Source organism: Callospermophilus lateralis, chromosome 10 (assembly GCF_048772815.1).
Source record: "Callospermophilus lateralis isolate mCalLat2 chromosome 10, mCalLat2.hap1, whole genome shotgun sequence".
In the NCBI taxonomy this organism is placed as follows: domain Eukaryota; kingdom Metazoa; phylum Chordata; class Mammalia; order Rodentia; family Sciuridae; genus Callospermophilus; species Callospermophilus lateralis.
In genome coordinates this window covers 65023829-65048440 of record NC_135314.1, presented here as the reverse complement: position 1 = coordinate 65048440, position 24612 = coordinate 65023829, and the positions used below count along the sequence as shown (strand labels likewise).

The window sequence follows — 24612 nt, the reverse complement described above, 5'->3', positions numbered from 1 at the left end:
AGTTTTGAAAGCCACTCTTCTAAGAGGATAAAGCCCCATCTCTGTCCATCCTGTTCATAGAGACTCAGAAGGGGAAAGCAAGAGTGAAGCCACTGAGTCACCCCGTCCCAGGGAATAAGTTTTCACCCTAGATCACCAGGGAACTAGATTCACCCACTTTTGTTAAGTTTTATTTCCATTAAACATAATTCTGAGTCTGAAACCTGTGTGCATGTTCCTCTTTTTTTAGTACAAAATTAACTCTGGTACTCAGTGAACAAATTATAACTACAGAGAAAAATTAAAAAGGCTATTTTCAAACTTAGTCACAGGTTCATCTTAACTCCAAAAGAAGTCAAGCTATTCAAAATACAAGTTGTGTAAGTTAATACGATTTTAAGCAAAATATGACTGAATTTATTAAGTCTTTAATCATTATGTATTTTCTCAATCATCAAACCCTAGGATAAATAAATCTTCATAATTCAGAATGGATCCTGAAGGTGTCACTGGGCTAATGGAAAGTATGACAATCAGGGTAGCTGCCCCTTTACTTCTTTGTCTGAAAGGCATTTTAACATTTCCAAGTACAGGGCAACTTTACAAACAGGTTTAATTTACAATGATTTGACTTAAAGACTTTTCAACTTTATGATGCTGTTAAAGGGGAATGTATTCAGTAGAAACCATATTTTGAAGTTTGAATTTTAATCTTTTCCTGGTACTCATTTCATGATACTGGGCAGCAGAAGCAAGCAACAGCTCTCAGTCAGCCATGCAATTATGGGCCAAACAACAGACACTGCCGCATACTGTGTTGTTGAGCTACACGTCATAGCTTACATTTTTGGTAGTTATATTTATAAAATAGATTGTAGAGGCTTGGGGGAGGCAGATACCAGGGATTGAACTCAGGGCATTCGACCACTGAGCCACATCCCCAGCCCTATTTTGTATTCTATTCAGAGATGGGGTCTCACTGAGTTGCTTAGCACCTCGCCATTGCTGAGGCTAACTTAGGCTGGCTTTGAAATTGCGATCCTACTGCCTCCCCCTCCCCAGCCACTGGGATTATAGGCGTGGACCCCCTAGCCTGGCTGTAAAATGCATTTTTGACTCAGATTCTATTTTCGGCTTATAATGGGTGTATCAGGACACAACTCCATCATAAGGTGAAGAGCATCTGTATTTACTTATTCGCTCTCAAACAAATCATAGTGTTTCATAAAACATTTTTTCACCTTTTTATCATAAAAATAATTCTCTGTATTAAAAGTGAATGTGAAAAAAATTAGCAAATATGTGATAATGAGAATATTAACAAAGAGAGTCTGTTACCAACATCAATATCCACTGAACAGTATTACAGTAGAAACAACCACAATGTAGCAGATAGGAGGTTGTGTCAACTGTATGGAAGCTTATTTCTTATTGTACTAAACAGTACATTATATATTACTCTTTCTGATAAAAAGAAGACAATTACAATTTGACTAATGCTTTGGTTTGTTTGATTAGAAAAATTGAAAAAATATAAATAAGGACCTGGATTTCTCTAAGAAAATATGAGGGGGAAAAGAATCTGTTTTCCTCCCCAAAGTTACAACATTGCTTCCTGGAGGGAGTCCACAGGCACAGGAACTGAGAGCCCATACCAACACCACCTGGTGCTGACTGAAACATAAAAAATGGCATGTCTCAGCCAAGTAAACTATTTTCCAGTTGTACATTTTTGTCATCATTAACTAAATATAAATTAATCTTTAAAATTGTCAGATTCATGTTATATAAAAACATACTTGTTTATTTTTAGTATGTCTTGTTCAGTATAAAAAGAAAGTTGCAGAATAAAAACAGGATGTGACTGTTTTTGGTTAAAAAGAAGTAAAGCAAAAGAAAATACAGTCAAATGGGAATATACACAGCAAGAAGTCCAGACAGACACATAGCAGGTAATAGTGGTTGCCTCTGGAAGTGAAATGGGAGAGATGAAGTGGAAAATGCATGTTTTTCTTAGTGAATAATAATAATAATAAAGAAAATCATTAAAAGACTGATTCTTTAAAATTTCCTTAACAACTGATATTCTAAGACTTTACAACCCCGATTTTATCTTGCATTTAACATTACAATCTTAAATTCCGAACACATTCGTTTTTGCTTTTATTCATTCAACTTATTACTCATCACTAGCGTTTTGAATTGGTTCTGGGTTAGGTGCTAGATTCAGAGATTAGTAACTTGGACAGAATTCAAGTACCTAATTAGAACCCAAATTAGACCATTTTTAGCATCTAACAGATAAAGTCACAAAATCCAATGAATGGCTGAGAGGGAAGGAAGTTAGGGATTGTAGTAGATTTTTAATATAGCACCAATTTTTCACCTCTCCCTTAACCTGTATGCTTGCCCAGTAATTACACTTCCTGTTATAGTGAACGGGTTAAGATGTCTTGACTCTGAGTTCACCTGCCAGTTATTTGGGCCAATGGAACATCAGCACAGCTGACACTGTAGAAGATAGAAATGAGATCTGCATATTTGGATGGCTCTTGCCTCTGCCACTGCCATGCCTGCTAGAGGATAAATCAAGCTGACTTGCTTTCATCTCATCCCAGCCAAGGCTATCCAGAGCTGACAGCTAGGTGACTCCCAACACATGTAAGCCCAGCAAATATCAGCAGACTCACCTAGCCAACCTATAGCCGGCAGAAGATGTGTAAGCAAACCCAACCTAGCCCAACCTAGATCAGCTACACTCCTTCAGATCTGTAACTAAATGAATGTTTGTTATGATTTGCCACTAAAGGCTATGAGTCTTTTCTACATAACCTTATTGTGGCAACAGGTAACTGATACAGATATTATCAAGCCCATTCAATCCCATTACTGAGGATGAATGTGGAAACTAAGGAATGACAGTGGAAACTGTGGTGTACTGATCAGATCTTCCTCCCTTCAGAACTGAATTTGCTAGGAATAGTCCTAGTTGGATCCCTCCTTGAAAACTGTGCTCCTTAGAAGAGCTCTGTCTTTCCCCAGTCACATCCTTATTCGGGTATAACTCAAATTCAATGGTTGATGCAGTGGGTAGAAGGGATAGATATGAAAGCTGTCCCTCTAGCCTCAGAGTAAACAAGCCTGAAGGGCCAATGACATTGCAGCCCCAATTCACCCTCTGTCCAATATTTCATCCCTCAGTCCTCATAGATATTGAGAATATACCCCTTTAACCTCATGCACACAAAACTTAGAGTCTCAAAGCTGTTTCTCAGAAAGCCCAATTTATCACAGATCCTGAAGAGTGACTTGCTCAAGCTCACATTGTTAATTAATAATAGAGTGAAGATTAGCACTCAGGTAACATGACTCACCCCAACCCAGGGCTCTTCCTGCTATACCCATAGAGAACTCAAGAGCAAGATTTAAGCAAAACTTTGCTCTACTAGTGTATGGCAAAAAAACTGATTCCACAGTCTGGTTTCTCCTTCCAATCAAAATGTTTCCTGAAATATTTCCATCAAACATTAGAAATAAAACATTTTGCACTCTGAGTCTACTAAAGTATCTACATGTTGTGCCAAGTAAGAGAATCTGCCAGAGAAAAACAACGAAAGCTTCAACTGACATTGGATCCAACTAGGATGGGGCAACTCAACAGCGGGACAGAATCTACTCCAGGTCACTTTGGAGGAAGGTGCATATGAGGCCAGCTCCTGTCTCCTGCTGCCTGTTCGGGTCGCAGGTCTCTGTCATGTTCTGCATTCTGTATAAATCAGGGATAGAAAAACAAGAGGCTCTTTTCCATCTGGAAAAGGAACATAGACTTGGCAACTTCTTGTGAAGTTTATTCAAATTCTGCCTAAGTGCTCTAGTTCCTGTTAGGTGTTAGAGGACTTAGAAGCAAAAATTCTCTAGGAAATGTCTTATAAAGTGTCCACATGCTTTTAATCCAGCTAGAATTATTCACAGATCCAAGCATATTTAGTGGGATTTGGATTTGAGATCATTGAGGAGAACGGTGAGCAGCGATTGGGGGGGGAACTCTGTCATGTGTTGGCAAGGAATGGCAACTGAAGTCGGATGTTTCCTCTTGATTTAAGAGCCTCAACCCCAGAGGATAGTGGAAAAATTCAGGTGGTAGTTAATTTCTTCATGCATTTTCTCTTCCATGACTGATTACAGACAGTAATGACACTGTAGAAAATTTAGGTTCAATTATAAGCTATTGAACAAGTGGGCGTCAGGCATTATTTTCCGAGCTTCTACCTGGGACTGCTTCTTCTCTGTGACATCCATGGTTTCTCCTCCCTCACCCCGTTTCCCCTAAGTTCAAGCCATTCCCCCAGTGCCTAGACCACTTCAGCTCCTTCTTTTGCCTCATTAGTGCCATATCTCACCTGGCAGTTTTTCAAAGTGTGATCCACTGTCTACCTTCACCACAACCATCTGGAGAACTTGTTAAAATCACAGTACTTGGAATTCAGACCAAATGAATTAGAATCATTAGTAGAGAGGCCCAAGAATCTGCATTTCAATAAGTTTTCTGACTGACTGCAATGTACTCTGAGGACAGAGTTACTGTTTCACAGGATAAAAATCCAAATTATTGTTATAGCTCAAAAGGCCATTAGTCCTATGAACTCCACCAGTACTAACTAACTTATCTATTAACTCTTCCTTCCTTCGTATCTTGAGTTCCAGCTCTCAATTTCCATTACTAGTATCATGTCCTCTCTTCCTGGGATGAAGCCTACCCCTTGTCCACATGGCAGACCTAATTACCTGCACAACTTCTCTGTACCTTCCCTGTGCACTTTCAACATTTTTACAATCTTTTGTAATAACGCTTTTCACCGAGCATGGGCAACCAACTGTTTATATGTCTATCTTCCTTCTAGATATGAACAACTTGACAACAGGGACTTTTTTGGTCATCTTTTATATTCTTTTAGCTTGGCACAGTTCCTGGAATATAATAAACATTGAGTAAATATTTGGCAATTAAGAAAACTCCCTTCTAAGAAAACTATCATATGAAAAAAAGAGGATAAAGAAGGTGCGCAACCTCAGGTCTGTGTAGAACAGAACCCATACGTTTTCCTTTGATCTTGTGAGCCTGCAGCACAGCTAGTCTGATTTAAGAAATTACATGCATATATATTTATCTTCTAAATTTTCATGTAGTTGATATTTTAAATAAGAAATTTAAAATGTAACTAACATATTGAATAAGTCAATGGGGACAAAAAAAAAAAACTCTTGGTTGTGCTCTGGATAAATCTAGAGGCAGACTCCAGCCACTTAATTGCTTTTTTAAAAATCTATTTATGCACTTATATTGGTTCATTATAATTATACATAATATTAGGATTCATTATACCATATTCATACACATAATATAATTTCATCAAGCTTAAATGGTTTTAATCTCAGGACTATTTCCAAGATGTCTGAGCAGTCTGTAGAATGATATTTTATTTAAAACAAACTTGTCCTTTAGCTACAGAATTTACTTTCTTTTGATTGAAAACATATAAATTTAAATGGCAGTTGATTTGCTTGCTGTGCTCTATGAGTGGGTCATTTTTCCACCTATATCCACTGTGGGATGAATAAATACGTAGAATTGATAGGTGGGATTAACCTGTCCATTCCTGATCAAGCTACTTTTACTTGGTCTCAAGAAACAGCAACTTCTCCTCTCAATGAAAAACTTATCCTCCTACCCAGGAGTTTTTCTGTCTTGCAGTCTAACTCCACTAAAATCTGAAGAGTTATTTAAAATTTATTTGAAAAATATAATCAGAAATCTTTAGAGTTTTCACATGATGTGCCAAATAAAGCTTGAATCCTTTGTCCTGGTATTTGAAATCTGCTGAGATTGGATGCCAAACCACATTTCCAGTTCTTGGTTCTCCTCCCCTCCTACGTCTAACATTATGCTCTAGTGTTAGGGTCTGTAAACAAGTCGGGATGGCGCCTGGCATTTTGCAGAGGGAGTGGTTTGTGAGGTGGCGCCAGCGAGCCATTAAGTGTGGAGATTCCTTATTGGTTGACTGCTGTATCTAGTTTATGTTAAGTAAGATAAGCTGTGTGGAATGAATATATACCCTTCCTGTACTACAATAAACGGCTCCCACTCCTGCTGTATCAATGTATACAAGTTGCTTGCCCCCCCCCCCCCCCCCCCCCCGGTTAATTTGCTGCAGCCGGACTATAGCACTCTAGATCAAACCTAGGTGCAAATCAGAGTCACCTGAACAACATTTCAAAAATATAGATGCCTAGGACCCATCCCTAAACTGAAAAAATGGGCAAAGACAGAAGAAGAAGGAGGAGGAGGAGGAGGAAGAGGAGGAGGAGGAGGAGGAAGAGGAGGAGGGAGAGGAAGAGGGGGAGGAGGAGGAGGAGGAGAACAAATACTTCTTAAACATATGAAACAATCTGCAAACATACTCATAAAAAGAAAATTCAAACTCTTTCCTCAACTGATACAATTTTCCACATAGCACATTGCTCAAAATATCCAAAAATTTGAACACACACTTAATTGGAGTGGTTTGGGAAAAAGGTGCTCCTATGCATTGCTGGTGGGACTGCAAAATAATACTACTTGTATGGAGAAAAATCTAGAAGTACCACCAAAACCAGATATATTTGCTGTTTGGTTCAATAATTCTATTTCTTAGATTCTATTATAAAAATACATCAATAGTGGCTGGGGTTGTGGCTCAGTAGTAGAGTGCTTGCTTAGCACATGTGAGGCCCCTGGTTACTTACTTGTATTTGAATAAAGAAGCACTAAATGAATAAACAAGGAATCACAAATATGATTCCCTATAGGGGGCAGTAAATAACAGGGCAAAGGAATCAGGAGTAGATTTAAGACTTGTCTGTATATACCTTGTCTGTGTATACCTTTTTTTTTTTTTTTTGGATGGAAGGGATTGAATTCAGGGGATCTTTATCCCTGAATTTAACCACCCCCTCCCTCCCCATTTTTATCAATAAAGAGTTACATGCCCAGTCCTTTCTATTTTTTGAGACAGGGTCTAAGTTACTTAGGAACTTGCTGAGGCTAGCTTCAAACTTAATATCCTCCTGCCTCAGCTTCCTGAGTCGCTGGGATTACAAGTGTGTGCCTCTACATCTGGCTTGTGTATACCTTTCATATATCTTTGACTTTGGAACCCAGAAAATGTATCGTTTTTTTAAAAGTTAAATAAAAAGCAAAAATACCCTGATAGAATCATCATCTATTCAAAAGACCTATACATTTTTCAAGGTTCCTGCATTAAGTCAATCCACTGTTCAAAATTCTCTGACATTTGTAAAATCTTCTCTGATGACTGCAATCAAAGACCTGCACCCTCCAGCACAGTCTTCAAACACTTGTTTTGTGTGTTTGACTTAGGCACTTCCCTCCCTCGATTGCCAGGGGTAGATCTTAACTGATACACTTGATGTCAGAGGCAGAAAGGGCCCTGGTCTGGGTTCAGAACAGATGACTGAACAGGTTAGGAGAAAGGCTTTCAACCCTGGGGCCCAGAGTGATTGATAATCAAAGACTGAATAAACACAATGGCAGACACCAGCCTGTGTATGGAAATCTGAGCACGCATCAGCCTTTCCTCCCACCTCAGGGTGATGGGGCTAAAGAAGGCAGCTGCCAGGCTCTGTCATCACTGATGAAAGGTGGAGTTGAGGCCAAGCATCAGTCTTTTAGGACTTCCTCAGAGGGAAAGCAGTATTTGTGGATTGTTATGAATCCTGCTAATTATGAAGCTGCTCCATAAACAATAATTCTTTCCAACAGGATCAAAGACAAAAGGATATTTTAGTCTGGAATGCATTCTACCATTATTATTTATAATTTTTTAAAAATTTATCTACAAATTCCTTGCTCATATAAGTAAGGAATCAATTCTTCAGCCCTTCTTGTTATATTCCACCCCCATCAACTTTCCACCTCATTTTTTTTTATCAATTACCCTCAAACTCTCCTTTCTTCAGAAGAAGCTATCAAAAATTTCCTTTTTCCTGCAAAATGTCTTGTATTACAATCCTTAAAATTTGGTGATTAAATACCAATGTCCAAATATTTTTTTTCTCTATATTTTGCTAGGGGAACAAAAATAAAATAAAATAAAACCCCTACTTGCTGTATCCCTGCTGCCCACTTAAGTTCTTCAATAAAGTACTTTTAACCAGCACCTTTTTTCTATCTGTAGTTTGTTTATGATCCACCCATGTAACATATACTCTGATATTCTTATCCTAGACTGACATTTTAAATACCACTAATGATAAAGAATACCTTTATGTGTTAGGCCATTTTAAGCTCTCATGTATAATATACTCCATGCTGGTAAAACCAGATGGGCATTGGAATTTGATCAAGCATAAATAGCTTTCTTTAGAGGAAAGCTTGAAATGTTAAGGTAAGTTTCCTGACGTTTGTAGGTCCAGTATAGATAGTAGGAATACATTTAGCAAGACAGACCAGCTGGTGAGCACAGCCTACACTGCAATTGGATGTAGGCGTCTGCTTAAAAGGCTCAGTAAAAGTATGGAAAAGTAGGGAGTGCTTGATTTATTTTCAAGGAAAAGGAAGGCCACTGGATAGATTTCCAGCTAAAAGTCGGACAAGGCTGGGGTTCAGTTCACAGAGACCAGGGCTCATGCCAGTTCTTATTTTCCCATGGCTGACTCCCAGTCTTGGCTGAAAGTGCTGCTGACTTTCCCATAAGGGTAACCTGGGACACAACATGAGGAGAGAAAGGCCTTCCAGGAATTAGATGAAGAACAAAATAAAGCCCCTGCCCACTCCAGATCAGGTCCAGGCCGCCATTTAGTGAGGCAAGTACCCAAGTCACAACACCTGCATTCCAATAAGTCAGAAAAGAAAACCTTAGCCCTCCTGCAATTTGTATTCAATCCAGATGTCTGGAAAACGGCAGGATTATGCTAAAAATTTGCCAAGGCAGCACCAGGTGCTTATATAAAGACCATACAGCTGCTGAAGTGGAAGATATAATTACTTTTCCAAACTCTGAAATAAGGGATGGGAACACTTTGTCACAGACTTGGTGGGTAGCACATTTGACACTGGGAACACCTGGTTGGAGAAAGGCTTTCATCAGCAGCCAGCACCAGGCTCTGTACTGGATGGAATACTGACTTCCTCTCTAGACATCTGGAGTATAACTAAGTCCACTGGCTCATGCTACTTTGTGAACTCCAGGAAACAAATGGTTGAATCCCTGTTAGCCACTAAATATGTAGCTTTACAGTATTAGTCTCTTGGGCTTCACTTTTATCACCAAGAGTACTAATGATGTCTGACCCGAAAGAGAAGTTGTGATGATTCATGTGTCAACACCCTATAATTAGTAGTAAGCAATTACAATTATTTTGCAATTATAGGTGCATCTGTGACAACTATGACTGCTCACTAGTCTCTAGCTAACTGATAGATCAATGGTTGTGATGATGATGACTACATCATGGTGATTATTACTGGACAGGTTTTGTGTACATTATCCTATTTAGTACTCACCATAGCCTGGAAGTAGATATGATTGTCTTCTTAGCTAAGACAAGAAGTAACTTGCCAGAGGTCACACAACAAATAAGTTGTAACTCTGAATTTGATTTTGTTTGCCTTTAGAACTCCTTCTTTTGCATCTTTTGTTTTTATGATAATTGTTGTTACTGTTGTTTTGATTAAGGTCAGTTTTTTTAAAATTCTCATTTTGGTTTCTCTTCTGAAACATATGCACTGAACAGGGATAAATATCCACAAATCACTAATACACCATGATTTATTATGGGACATTGGAAAAGATGCTATTTGTTCTTGAGTCATCTCTGGGGAAGTTAGGTAATGAAAGTAGAGAATTAATAATTGAAAATTAATGCCTGTATAAGTTCTAGAGATCCATTGTACAAGATTATGCCTGTAGAGAACAATACAATATTTTGAACTTAAAAGCTTGTCAAGGGAGTAGATACGTGAAGTGTTCTTACCAAAATAAAAATATGTAATTTTGAAAACTAGACCATAATCAAATCAAATTGGAATTATCTTGACATAATTATAACTGACATGTCCATTTGTACTAAGATCACATGTCAAAATAATCTGTGAGATAATGTGTTATATGTACTAAATTTAAATGTTAATAGGGAAAATATTTTTATATTTCAGATGACATATTTTATGAAAACTATGTAGAATATGTAAGTGAGTAGTATGAAGGATTATGTAATATGAGGATTTCCATTATAGTCAAACAACAATAACAGCAAAAGTAGAAAATAAATGTAAAAAAACAGTCTTTTTAAAAAAAGTTTTAGAGATACAGTAATTGTTAGAGAAATTGGGTGGGTTAGAGTTTGAACTTCTGGCTGTGAGGCTTACCTAATCATAGTCAGTCTTGCAACATCCCCATGAGAACTGTAGAGAGTTAGTTCTGAGCTGCCCAAAGCTGAGCTGTACACCTCCCAAGTCTCACATGTATCATTAATATGAAAAATTGTGAAAACTCTAAATTCAGCCAAATTCTTCTGATCTCCAAAAGGACTTGGGCACAGTTCAGTCCATATTTTTGGTGACTTTTCATTTAGCTTAATAGCTTCTCTCGACTCTGGTTAATTCCATCCTCAGGCTTGCCAGAGTCAAGTACTTCCAAGGGTCTGGCAGGTCCCCATCTGTGATGAGTCACCCACAGCATAAAGCTTGCAGGCAGATCAGATCAGATGGTGCTGCTCATGGGCAAGAAGTCTCAGAATGCAGGGGATGGGGCTGAGTATCTCTCTATCCTCTCCACACTGCACTGCTTTTCTCATTTTCCTCCACCTTACTGACAGTCAGAGAATGATAGAGTGCTTGCATGTTTTTCATTTTAAAGCACTGAAAACTTACACCAGACCCTCCTGGAAGGGCTATGTGGACAGAACTATGTTACCATAATCAAAGAGCCCTCCAGACATCTAAATATTCATTTTGATTCCCAAGGACCTCTCCCACAATGTTTGTCCCACCTTAAATACAAGAAAAACAATTATACAATGAAAATGTTTAAGACAACCTAGCTGGAAATGGTCAATTTTCATGGTGCTGTTGTTGATGGGGCCGAAGATGGTAATGACGGAGATCTTCCTGGTGGCCATCTTGCAGAAACTCTCCAGGTATTCATCACGCTGCTGCACATATATGTTGTTCTCAGCCTTGGGAGCAGTGATCAGCTGGAGGTGGGTGAGGAGAGGTACACAGTGATTCATAGTGTCAGGCTCAAACTGCGGCAAAATCTTTAAGAGACGATTTGGAATAGCTGGCAGATAATGACTAACACCAAAACTACAGACTATTGTGTTGGACACTCAGCATAATTAAAGCCAAAGGAGGCCATTGAGTAAGGCTCTCTCTCTCTTTTTTTTTTTTTTTTCTATTTTTTAATGACTCCAGACAGCTTAGAGTTTTCTACACACTTCAGTTAGTTTCTTTCATTACTCTTTGTGCCTCTGTTTTCTCATTTGTGAACTCTGCACAGAAATACTTATTTTGCAAGGCTGTTAGATAACATAAAAAACATTTGGCATGCAATACTTGTTCAACCGGTGTTATCTCCCTTCCCTTATTTTGATCCTTATTATCCTAACTGGCTAATCAGACATGGGTTATTTCAGTGGTTATGTGTTTTCACATTCCACAGAAATGAGAGAGTTTGATAGCCAGGCCTCTAGTGCTATGGCACATTCTATGGTTTAAAATTTTTTATTAGGCAACCTTGTAGAATGTTTTGATGATGACCTTTTGACCTATATTTTGTCACAGACATCATATTTATTGTCACCTTTGGCCTGCACAGAACTCATGGTGAATTTCTTTTGATATTGGAGTTCCCCGATAGCACAGCTTTAACTCTTTTAGTTTAGCCCTCCCTACCATTTAGAACTGGGATTTTTAAATTTTTTTGTCTAGCCCCCTTTCATTCCCTCTTCGTGGTCCCTGTCTTCTTTAGGGAGAAAATTAGAAAGAGCCATCAAAAGAGACACTATAGTCACCAGCAATCTTGAGAAACTGTACTTCATTATTTTGGTTCAAATGAGGATACCTCTATTTTTTTTTTAAAGGTCCTCTTGAACCCTCTAAGAAAATCTCAAGGTTTTTATCTAACTTAACATAAAAGCTTCTCTACTTCCTTATTTTAATTGTCTTCTCTGAGCATTCTCCAGTTTTACCAGGCTTTCCTGAGCAGAAACCAGAACCACTGTCCACACTCCCTCAATGGGCAGGCATGATGCTGTTCCCCCTGGAGGGGAAAGGATGTGAAATTTTATTCTGATGATGATCAAGTCCTTGTGGATCTTCTTGACCCCAAATAGCTCATCAGGCTAATATCTGCGGTGAACACCATTTATTCACTCTTTGTTGACTCATCACCTAGCTCAGAGGTAAGCCTCTATAATTTTTTTTCTGTAAATAATTTCTTGCATTTGACCACATTCAAATTTATCACCCACTTTTCTATTTACCCACCTAACCCTACAAACTATTTCTGAAGTTTGTGGCTATTTGCTTTGCATTTTTCCCAGGAGAAGTCACTACGTTGTTAACCTCTCCAAATATTTTATCAAAAGTGGTCAATAAACTTGGTCCCAACTTGATCTTGCTGTTTAGTTTTCTCTGTCAGATGTGTTTATTGCTGTCTGCTAGCTTTCTCTGGTATGAATTCTTTATGCCTGACAAAAATCTTCTCGCTCAAGGAAATTAAAATGTGTTTAATGGCCTTTGAGTGGAACATTAACAAAGGTTTCCTGGGATGAAGTTTTTTGACTTTTTTCTTTCTCAGATTGTTATTTATTTTACATTGACATGATGATGTTCATGTTTGATTTTGTGATTATATGCCTGTTCAGATGGACATGATAGCTAGGAAATATTTGTCTTAGGAAGGTAATCTCTCAAGGGGAAAAATAATAAAATTTTCTCCAAATTATTCATTAATTCCCACTCAGCCAAAAAGAAAAGAAAACAAACAAACAACAACAACAAAAGGATTTAGGGTGGCTCTAAAAAGATATGGTGCTGGTATTTTTGGTTGGTTTGTTTTTAGTTAACTTCGTGGGATTTGAGATGACAGCCTAAAGATTGGAGTTCTATTTTAACTTGACATATATTAAGCTTTCCTTTCTGCCTCATTGCTCATTCAATACACTATTTTGAAGTGAAGAGAATGGTTAAGTAAAAACATCAAACAATGAATTCAAAGGTAAGGGAAAGAGATTTCCATTAATGATTTTGGATCTCCTATCTTTAACTTGATAAGCCCATACTTAGAATATGTTAGAGGAGTTCCTAAGCACAGCTGCCCAGATGATAGGTGACTGATGATTACTTGCCTCTTTGATGTCAAATCCACATACAGACTTCATTTTATTTTCTCAAACTTCACCATGGATCCTTGTAACCCACAGACAGACCTTGAGATGACAGGATTTTAAGAGTTCTTGAAGCCTCCTCTAGTCCTCTCCTACCATTGGGTGTGTATAATTAAGAATTTCAGATGATATGTAATCATAGAGAACCTCCTCCCCTGTGTGACAGCTTCTCCCACAGCGCTCTGCACACAGTAGCGTCAAGCCTTAGATATCCAGTGGGAATCTCAAATACATAGAACTCCCTGAGGCTTATTTGTACCTCAAACCTTTGCTCAAACATGCTTTCACCTCCCTGTGAGGTGACATTCATTTTGCATGACTCAATTTCTGGTTTCCAGCCCTCCAGGATTTGGCCCTGGGCTCTGTCTTGTTAATCCTCCTCCAATTGCTCCCTGACATGACCTTTTTCCCCTCCAGAGACAGACCAGTCTAAACTAAGAAACAGGAGCCTTGGGCAGAGTGGCGCAGAGAAAGTGCAATAAAAGTTGGAGGGCTGGTGTTTTTATCCTGGTTCAATACGCCCCCATCCCCACCCCAAGTGGCCTGTAGCCTCAACAAGGCCACTTAATCTTATAAACCTCAGGTTTTTCATCTTTATAATGGAACAACATCTGTGCCAACCTCATAAGTTGTAAAAATTGGGCAATATAGGCTTGTCTATGGCCTCTCATATTCACCCACATTCCTTCCTCTCTTTGCCCCTTGTCACCTCTCCCACCACGTAGGCCTACCCCCAGTACCTTATCTCAGTCACTTTCTCCTCATAATTACTCTTCTGGTTGTCTGTACAGTTCTCATGGAATTTTTTCCATTTCTTTTATTTACTATTATCTTCTATGTTGATATTAAGTTCCTCAGGTGCTGAACCTCAGACCTGTTCCTGTTCTTCAGATGGAGAAGTAACCACTGGCCCATGTTCCTCAGGCTACAGAGATGACTCCGGTTAGAGAAGGGAGGGACTCAGGAACACAGGGGTTCCTGGTTATGAATATCTAGATGCTGCCCACAAACCAATTGGAAAGACCTTCTTCCTTACATTTAATGTGCTCCTCAAACTTGCCCAGGGCAAATAAAGACAGATCATCTGACACGGTTCAAGGACTTTCCCCCTATGTATTAACATCTCCATTACATTCATTTTCTAGTTTGGCAGTATTTCAAACAGTATTTATAATGAAAACCATTTCCAGTCTCTCCTTCCTAAAAAGAGCATCCTAGAACTCCTCAGTAAACATTATTATCTGTCACTTGGCCTCTTTCCTGCTTGGTAGCAATAAATCAGGGCATATATCATGAATTCAAAATTGTGATGTGGTTCTTATTCATGTTTCTGTTCCAACTGGTATGTTGGCTCCAAGAGCCTTGGAGAAGGAAGCTTGTTTGTGTACGCAAAGGCAACAAACAGGAATGGGAAGATGCCAGGGGAAGATATTTTAAGTCTCAGAATATTCTAAATACTGTTAGACTCGAAACATTAAAGTTTTACAGGATTATGAAAAATAACTTGCAAGCTAGTAGTCTCTTTTAAAGCAGAGCCTTAAATTCTTTTCTAATATTAAACTAAATAAGTAGGTTGTCATTCCAATACTCAGATCTCTGAAGTAAGGGTGAAATTATTAACTCACTTGTATTACAGGAGACTCGGTTGCCAAAGAAAGCTTAAGTTTGCATTTGAATTTATGCAGTTCAGCATATTGAGGCCCTTTGTTTAACTGATAAGTATGTAGATCTCAGAGTATTCAATGATGGCTTGTCAGCTGTCCTCTATCTAAGTCCACTGTCTTAGTGATAAACAGCTAACCTACACTCTCACTATAGTTGATCCCAAACAGTCTGAAGGATTAGATCAACTAGAATTCTACTGTTCTTGATTGACTGCTGGAAAGCCAGTGGTGAGATACAGAGAAGTATCTAGGTATTAAGGACAGAAACTCTGCATTTGTGCTTGGCACAAAATGTCAACCATTTCTACACCTTACCACTTATCTGGGTAACTCAAGTGTCAAAATGAAGCTTTAAATGTTCATATTTATTAGCAAACAGCATCATTCTTTGGTTTCCCCTTCTATCTGCTATGAGAAGCTCAAACTGAGTGGGCGTGATTGGAGCTTGAACTTTAAAATCAGGCAAATCTAATTTGGGCTTTGCTACACATTAGCTATCCACCTTGGGTAACCTCTCAACCTCTCTCAGCTTCTATATTCCTATCTATAAAATGGGACTGATACATAGTTCCTCGTGGGATTGCTAGGAGAATTAAACTACACAGAATTAAATTACAAAGCATCCCGCAGGACACACCCTTCTCTGCTGACAGACTGAGAAGCAGAAGGTTTGAAGGGCTAACTTATGGCCTGAGCATGGGACATCTGGCTCCACCCGCAATGCCCTTACAGGCCTCTGGGATGCCATTGCCCAACCATGACCTACACTGTCACTGCCAGTATTTTTCTAAGTAATTAGTAAGGAAGAGTTACGTGGTGTTTTCACATCTGAAGAACGGTATAAAAGAATACAAAGCACTAGGTTTTTATAATAAATTATAGTTAGGCATCAAATTACTGAAAAGTGGAAAAGATGAGGGGAGAGGCCTGAGCTATTTCTTGGAATGCAGACCTGCTTTCTGTTTGAGCACACTAGGTTAAGTTGAGGCCAGTTAGACATAAATGTTCTCAGCTGTTCTTGAACTGCTTGAGAGTGCTAAGCCTTAATGAATATTAATTGAATCACCAAGCTTCCTGAATAACATCAGCAGAGTTTGGTGGAAAAAATGAGTGGAAAAAGGATTAATGGTACTATGAATGATGTTTCATCCAGAAACACTGGTCTCCTCCCTGTCTGGTGAAACTCTTCTTTTCTTTTCTTTTCTTTTTTTATCATGTTAATTTCATCTGGCCTTTTCTAATTCACTCTTACTTCACACATCATTAGCCATTCAAAAAGTACATTTGTGATATGATTATCAGCTGAGCATACACAGGGTTGAAAGACTAAAATGCCTCCTGTTGGTATTTTCTTTCTAATAACAAATCTGATTCTCTTGCTAGTTCCAAAGAGCCAGTGCTGCCAGGAGCAATTCCAGCTGGTTTCTGTTCTGCCTCACATGACATCAGCAGAAGCTGTCCTTTGAGTTTCATTTGCTAGAAATTTATGACCAAGGATACTGTTAAAAGCAGAAAATACCCAGCTGGGCTTTCAGATCTCTGACTGAGGGAGTGAAGGAAAGGAGGGAGAAATCAAGAGCATGACTAGGATCAGGAATACAGTATGAAAACCCCTTTCTTTTGACTCACAACCTAGAGGCAATGGAAGTATTTGCCAGATGGGTGCACAATAACAATCCTGACATTTTACCCATGAATACTTTTTGTTGGTTAAAACCTGACTATGAGAACACTTTGCCTCCTTGTTGGCTCAATGGACAGAGTTGGGTGATGTGCTTTATGGGCTGGACAAAGTCCCAGGTACTCAGGAGGAGACCATGGAGCACACCACTAATACTTTCCCACGGTCCAGGGAGCAGCTTGCCCCCATGATCCCCTAATAAACATCCAAGCACCAGATTAGAGTTCTACTCTGAAGTCAGTGATTCTGACTGAAACATTCCCATTTGAGTTTATATAGACTCTGGGATTATTCAAGCACATGTTAAACTCTCTAACAGTCTATTGTCTAATAACCTACATTTGTTTGTCACTGTAAAGCTATGTTTAAAAAATGTAGTAACATATAAAAAGTACATAATAAGTCATAAACACATCCACAGCCAGCCCCCTACCCATACCCTTTAGAATGAATAAGAGCTTAGACTTTGTTCTAATCCATAGTTCCACTGTCAATGGAACAGGCAAGGGAATGGGGGACATGTTCTACTCAGGATAAGCACCACAAGAACTTCTGCTCTGAATAACATTTCAAATGTGAATTTAAGCTTTTTGAAACAACTTAAGATAAATGAGCATCAGAGTCCCTCTTCCTAGATCATTTATCTAAATTTAGGCCATATTGGAAAATTAAAAGACCCTTCTTCAAGAAACACCTTGGAAAAAGAGTGCTTATCACCTTGCAGTGTGAATATAGTGCGTGGAGTTTAGTAGAATGGGCACTATCACGATGGCATGAGATGCCTCCCTCACCAGGTATCTGAGAAAAGCATCCCTGACCCACACTACCCAACATCAGTTTATTTATCTTTTACTCTGAATTAATTGTAATGAATCCTTTTCCTCCTTGACAACCTGGAATAAAACAATGGCATTAAGAAGCCCAGGGTAGAAATCCTGGGAGGAGACATAAAGAAGAGAAGGAGCCATTTTCACATTGCAGATGAGACCTGCCCTTATTTTCAGGATGGGTTTACTCCTGTAAAAGCATTCCTTTGATCTAACTGAATTCTGTTTTCATCCACTGGATAGTAGTGACAAGTAATGGCCCAAAGACAGGGTCACTGAGATGAATCTGTGGCTCACTCCACACTAGTGACAGAATCACAGGCAAAGGAGAAGTAGGAAACTGATGGTCTCTCTTTTGCACACAAGTTCACACACCTGGGTGTACACACACACACACACACACACACACATACACACACACACACTTTATACTTTGTACAGCTTAACTTCAAATCCGTCTGTACTTCATCTGTTTTTCAAATTCAGATGCATCTCTAGTGTACTACAGAGTGGAGCAATTAACCCAGTTCCCCACATTCCATCCCTGTTGCTCTGAGAGTCAGTCAGGCAGTGATGGAGCATGCAGCCTTTATGGGGAGAAGATTTCTGCTAGCTAGTTATAAAAGCATGGCTAAGGACCCTTATTCCCAATTAAACCCACTCTCCACACAGGCTGCCTACCCTCCCCGCCCCCCCTTGGAGACTTCCAATATTGCTACAGACCTAATTAGGGAGGAATGTTACCTATGCTTCTAGTTCCTAGGTTCTAGCAGAGAGAAATGCCTTTCCTGAGTTGTGACTAGAGTCAAAGCATTCCACTTGGGGAACTCCTTCATTCTTCTTTGAACTCCATAAAAGAGAGATGGTCCAGAAACAAGGTTTGAAAGAGAGCAGGAAGGATGGGGGTGTGGTACTTTGAAAGAGAGCAGGAAGGATGCTGGCCTCTCCCTCTGCTGCTCCTTCTTGTTTGGAAGAAGCTGACTACAGTGCTACAGTGCTTTCCTGAATTCAAGTCTAGGGTCCCCCATCCATGGAGTCTGTATTATAGGAGTGTGTGCTGTGTGGATAGAGGTTCACAGAGCATCTGAACCAAAGGGAGCTACTACTGCCTGGCTGTTCTTTCTTGCCTGAGCTTCCTGACATCCTAGGGGCTCAGTCACAGTCTGGCACTTAGCAATGTGACTTTACAAAACTAATAAGACAAACATGAATGTGCCCTGCCTCAGCCCACAAAATAATGCCAAAGATGTTACTTACAAGGAGCCTTCGTTTGCCTTCGAAGGACCCCAGCAGGTCAGCCACTGACTTCTTGGGGCTCTGAGGGGGATGTTTTGTGGTGGGTTTCTGATAGCCATCCTGCTCTGTTTTACCTGCTTTCTTCTTCTTGCTCTTCTCTTTCTCCTGTTTGCTCTTTTTCTCAGCCTTCTTCATTTGCTTTTCATTCTTGAGTAACTTGTCTGGTTTCTCATTCTTCACCTTCTTTTTCTTCTCCTTCTCAGGTTTCTCAAGCTTTTCATGTTTTCTAGACTCCTTTGAGCTTTGGGAGGGAATATTTCCCACCTGCAGCTCCTCCTCCAGCTGTGAGGCAGTGGGCCGGCCGAGGTCATATTTATCCTCATACTCATTACTAAGAATTTTGTCCTGGGTCTTCTTTTTAGGTGACTTTGTCTTGACTGTCTTGTGAGGACCTGGCACCACATTTGGGTCCCGATGGCCATGTTCCCGCCTGTCTGTGTGGTTGTCCCGGAAACGGCCCAGGCCTGCAGCCCTGGTGCTGGGCTCTGAGATGGTGGTGGGAGGGCTGGCAGTGAAGCTCTCGAAGCTGGTGGCCTTGCTGGGCCTCCTGGTGGTCTGTAGCCTCTCCCTCTGCTGCTCCTTCCTGGGTGGAGGGTAGAGATTCTCTGAGACTGAGGAGCCCCGGGCTGTGGTCAACTCAGCTGAGCCTGAGAGTCTGGGAGAGACTGAGGAGAGGTGCACCCTGGGTGTCCAAGGCCTCTGGGTGGTTGGAAAAGCAGTGGTGGTCGTAGGTCTCGTGGCTACTGTTACCACTCGGGGTGTGGCCCGTGTGGCTGTTGTGGGTGGAGCAGGAGGAAGAGTGGTGGCCCTTGGGGTTGGAGGTGGTGGGGGAGGAGCCATCGTGGTAGTGGCCGGCTTTCTCATCACCTTCACCCGAGTGTCTCTGGTTGGGGGGACTTGTACTCTCCTTGAGTCCTCTCTCTTCTTCTCAGTGCCCAGGCTTGGCCTTCCTGCTCCTCCACCGCCATTGTTCCCCTCCTCTACCACCTGGCCCTCTACACCAGAGGCTTTACACTTTTGGACAAAACCCTTCTGTCTGATCTTCTCTATCTTTCTGATGGGACCTTGGTCGATGACCTCGTACATGGCCTCCAGCCTGACTGGATAAGGGTAGCGCTCCTCCACCTGCAGTGTCTTCTTCAGGAGCACCATGCCAAACTTGCCCTTCTCTAACTTGAGGAAGCTCATCAGCTTGGGGATGAGGCTGGGGTCCAGGGGCTGCTCCAGGATCTGGCCCTCACTGGTGATCCTTCGCACCTTGCCCCCTTCCTCGCCTGCCTGGTGGAACAGCACAATCTGTTGGATGTGCCTCTCGGCCAGCTCACAGTACACGTCATCCTTCAGGAGACTCATCATAAGGCGGTAGTAGCCTTCTGAGGCATGGGGGGCCGAGATGACCCATACCCTGTTCTTCCCAGCAAAGCTGGCGAGGATGTTGGGAGAGCTGGACCCCGAGGGGAAGCGCAGCATTCTTGACCGAGCAGAGGACCCCTCATCTCGGACCATCTCACCAGGGGAGCCCCTGGCCTTGGGTCTCAGCTCAGGTTTCACAGGGGCCCCTTTGATGCCCATGGGGGCTGGCAGCACCGTCGGACGAGCTAGTCTCAACACTGGCACACTCCTTCTTCTTTGGAGAGGCTGAAGGTTTGGTTCTTCAAGGATAGATCTCTCTGTTCCACGAGACCTCCCTGTGTGCCTCAGAAACCGAGCTGGCCTGCTATTGACTGAGGAAAGCAAAGGCACCTTCCGCCCTCCATGGGTCCCTCTATTCGTGGCAGGGAGGTGGGGTTCTGATCCACACACCAGCCACATTGCCAACAGCATGGTGAAACGGGGTCCCAGTCTCCACGTCATTGTGTCATCCACTTTGGGTTGCAGAGGGGTCATGAGACAGAAAGGGGAGGGGAGGAAAAAGAAAGAAAATCATTTAATTGCAAACAGAGCTGGTCATTATCTCTTTCCCTATCTTGGTCAAGGGGATGGGGGAGGGGTAGTTGGAGAAGGAAAAGGAGGGAGGTCAGAGAATGGAAGATAGGATGAGATTCTGTTGCTTTTAAGTCCCTGAAATTTGTCAGTGCTTAACAGAGACAGTTCCATTAAGCAGGAAATCCAACTTAGTTCCCCGGTTAGTGTGCTTGCTGTGTTTCCACTAACTGGATGCTCCAGAAAAAAAAAAAAAAAAAAAAAAAATTCAAACTGAGCATATTAATTATGACAACATTCACATTTCCTTTCTTCAAATAAGCAACAAAGAAACAAACAAACACACCAAAAACAGAAAAGATCACACACTTACATCGTGGCTCATAGAGATGGAATGCAGAGGATTTCAAAGGAAAGCTGAAGTTTGGTCCCCAGGACAGTTTCCTAGATGAAATACTTTTCCTCCCCACCCTCTCTCGGCTTGTCGAGGGTGAGCAATACAAAAGGGGTGTGCTGCCGTTCCAGCCTGCAAAGTATCTCCACGGATCGCAGCCAGTCTTCGTCCTGGTCTGGGGCTGGGCTGACTCCTTTCCTTTCTGGCTGCGTCTTTTTACCTTCTGGACAAGTGGGATGAGGAGAAAGGAGCTGTCCTTGTAAGTCTTTGTATCTCCATTTGCCTGCAGTTTCTCCTTGGTCCTGTGTGTCTGCGAGTGCCCGTCCCTTGTGGCGACACAGGACGTCCCTTAAAGTGGAGTCTTAGTGATCTCTGACTCTCACTCGATCCCTCTTTAAAGTTCCGGGATCCTTCTTATCACCCTTTCCCCCACAGTCTGGCTCAGTCCCTTTGTTTCCGGGCGTAAAAGCACTGGGATTAATATGTTTTCCAGGCTGAGGGAAAACACAGGAATGCAATGTTGAAAAGGACTCCCCCACCCCCTTTTCCTATACTTCTCTCCTCCCTTTATTTCTCCCCACCTTTTTTTCTTCTCTTTTCCTTCTCCTTCTCTTTCTTCTTCCTCTTGTCTGGCTTCAGTCCCGGAAATGTCAGGACTACCTCAGTTTCGCTCCAAACCGAACTCAAACAACAGCCGCCACTGGAAATCAAGGAAACTTCACTAAGAATTTAACAGATCAGCAAAACACGCCGCCTTTTCATTGCGGCACATCCAGAGTGGACTCAGTGAGAAGGGAGAGGGCTGTACTTCGGGCTGGGGAAAATTTTGAAACTCTACACATCATCATAAATCACTTCAGAATAGGATGACTGAGGACTTAACCCCTTCCATACCAAGTAATCAGGATGCCTTCCCTGCCTGTCTGTTCCTGTCTGTTCCCACATTGAACTTTGGAAAAGGAAAACTCTGTTTGATTTTCCCAGAGGCAGACACTCATTTGGGTCAGGGTGCTTGGCTGTGTACACATAGGCAGTATATATCTATTTATAGTAACAGTGAATATTTTTATCTCTTTGTCTCTACTTCATGCTTTTAGTTTGAGGTTGGAAAAGCCCATGGAAAACATGACTAGGTTGTTTTTATATTATGCTAATTAGGAATTATATTACTGTGTTCTTGGTCCTAACTTTTCCTTGGCATGGATGGAAGCTGGTAAAAGGGTAGAAATGCAGGCAACGACTACTGTCCCCTGAGACTGTGGTTGCTTGTTACACTGGGGAATGGGCATTCTGATCTCCAGTTTCAGAGTTCCAGCTTTAGATGGTAGATGAGGAACAGCTTCCCTGGAAGACAGGAATCAGTGGACAACAGGCAGGAGCCTATTACATGTTTTGCTCTCCAGAGGTTTTAAGGTATGGAAATCATCCAGTGAGGTTCCAAAGGATATCCTCAGGCAGTTTTGGGCTTCTTCTTCCTGGGTCTTCCAAAGTATTCTACTTTAAGTGGGGAGGAAGTTGACTCAGGTTATGTGGATATTTCTTTCAGTCTCTCCAAGTCAGCATTAATTGCCACCAACAATGGTGACCCTGGTCCTCAGAAGCCTCCTCTTAAGGAAAGCCATGCTAATGGATTCTCTTAGTGGATAAAATCTCATTCCTAGTTGCTTCCCTTGATCAGCCCCATAACACTCGTCACGCTTGCCCTTCTTTCACATAATAAGCTCCAAGCTTGGATTTGAGGAAGTCCCATAAGAGGGCTGAGTGTAGCGCACTGGACCCATAGTTTGAGGTCAGGGATAGCAAAAAAGAAGGTCCTACAGTGGCTCTCACATAGACCCTTGTGAATATAGTAATGGAGTCAGGGATGGTTACCACTTTCATGGATTTACCTGTGAAGGTGATCAAATGCCTTGTGCTTAGTTGGACATTCTAAATGTTATTTCCTCTATCATTATATTCTAATATGTTCCACACTATCCCTTACTGGGCCTCCTCTCTTATGTTTTTTTCCCCCTTTCCTTTATCTTCTCCCTCCCTATCATCAACAACAACTATTTGTAGAGCATGTGAAGCTCTAGGTTCAGCACTTTAATATGTTCTTTTTTTTAAAAAAAAAAAACCCATGGCAACTCTAGGAGATAATGGGGTGATCTTCATCTTATAGGCCAACAGACTGAGACTTGGTGAGAATAAATAAATTACCTGTTGCCACACAATGGTAAGTAGTAGCTCTGAAGTTTGAAGCTGGGTTTAGAACTATCCACAAGGTATTATTGTCAGCCTCCTTTTTTTCATTCTCTACCCACACCTTCTTTCTATTTTCCTTCAACAATTTTTGTGCACCCCGTTACACAGAAGACTCTCATTTATTTGCTCATCCAGAGCATTTACACTTTTAGAGTCCTACTTTCTGAGGTAGTTGTACTTTTTGTAGCTATACTTTTTGCCTTTCTCAATAGGTCCTTAAAGTCTTTCATCCATTTCCACCAAGCTCCCGACAATGTTCAGGACATTCTGAACCTGCTCACTGGTTAAACTGAGACACAACTACTTTACTTTGGGCCACCTGAAGTCAGACCAAGGGAAAACCACTACAACTTTGAGTGGCATCTGTTTTCCTGGGACCTGGAGCTTCCGTCCCTACTATGCTTCAGTCACTAGATGGCGCGCTAAACATGCGCAGGACTGGACAAAAGAGCGCTCCGCCCACGGACTCCAACATCTCGCACACTCTCACACACACACACTCTCACTCGGCAAAGTGAGGCTTCTCCAGCTTTTACAGGATTTTCCCATCTCAATGAGTCAATGACTAATGCCTAAACCTTTATCTGGGACCTCAGAAAACCTCCCTGTGGGAAGTCTGGGAAACACATGCCAAATACGAGCGATTGGGGAACAGGTTCACCTATGCCCTTTACTGAAGAAGCCAGAAAGCCCCTTACAGCCTGTGAAGATTCTCAATTTCTAGTGCATGATTTAAAAACTCTATGTTAAAAAGTTCTCCATTTATATCTTTTCTTTCTTCTGCAACTTGAGAAACAAACAATTAATGCTGATCCGGGAGCAGATCTGGAGATCCAGAAATTGATGTTGAGTTGATGTTGAGTCCAAAAGGTGCAAAAATAATAAAATAGAATAAAATAAATAAAACCTTAAAGATTTTAGAAATGCTAACTTGGGGATTCACTGACAGGAAACCACCGAACATTGGTTGCATAAGCAATTTTGAGTAAGGGAAGGAAAGGATGTGCAAACCAGAATTGTTTTAGAGAAATGAGGTTTGGGGAAGGTTTTGAGGGGAGAGTTGGAGTGAAGGTAAGGAGAAATCCAGAAGGGGTTGTGCTGTTAGAGGCATACTAACCAAAGGCTTCAGCAACCTGGGGCCCAGACCTGGAA

General features: G+C 41.1%; 1 protein-coding gene across 1 annotated transcript in view; it reads right to left on the bottom strand.

The window, feature by feature from the left end:
* Positions 1–22138, bottom strand: part of Ccdc80 (coiled-coil domain containing 80) — a 38415-nt gene extending 16277 nt beyond the window's left edge. Inside the window, exons 1-3 of the mRNA XM_076868870.2 lie at positions 21193–22138; positions 18858–20761; positions 11076–11232 (exon numbers count right to left, since the gene is read on the bottom strand). Of these exons, the coding sequence (XP_076724985.2) occupies positions 11076–11232; positions 18858–20750 (2050 nt within the window). The 5' untranslated portion in view covers positions 20751–20761; positions 21193–22138. The remainder of the gene's footprint in view (positions 1–11075; positions 11233–18857; positions 20762–21192) is intronic.
* Positions 22139–24612: the final 2474 nt, after the last annotated feature.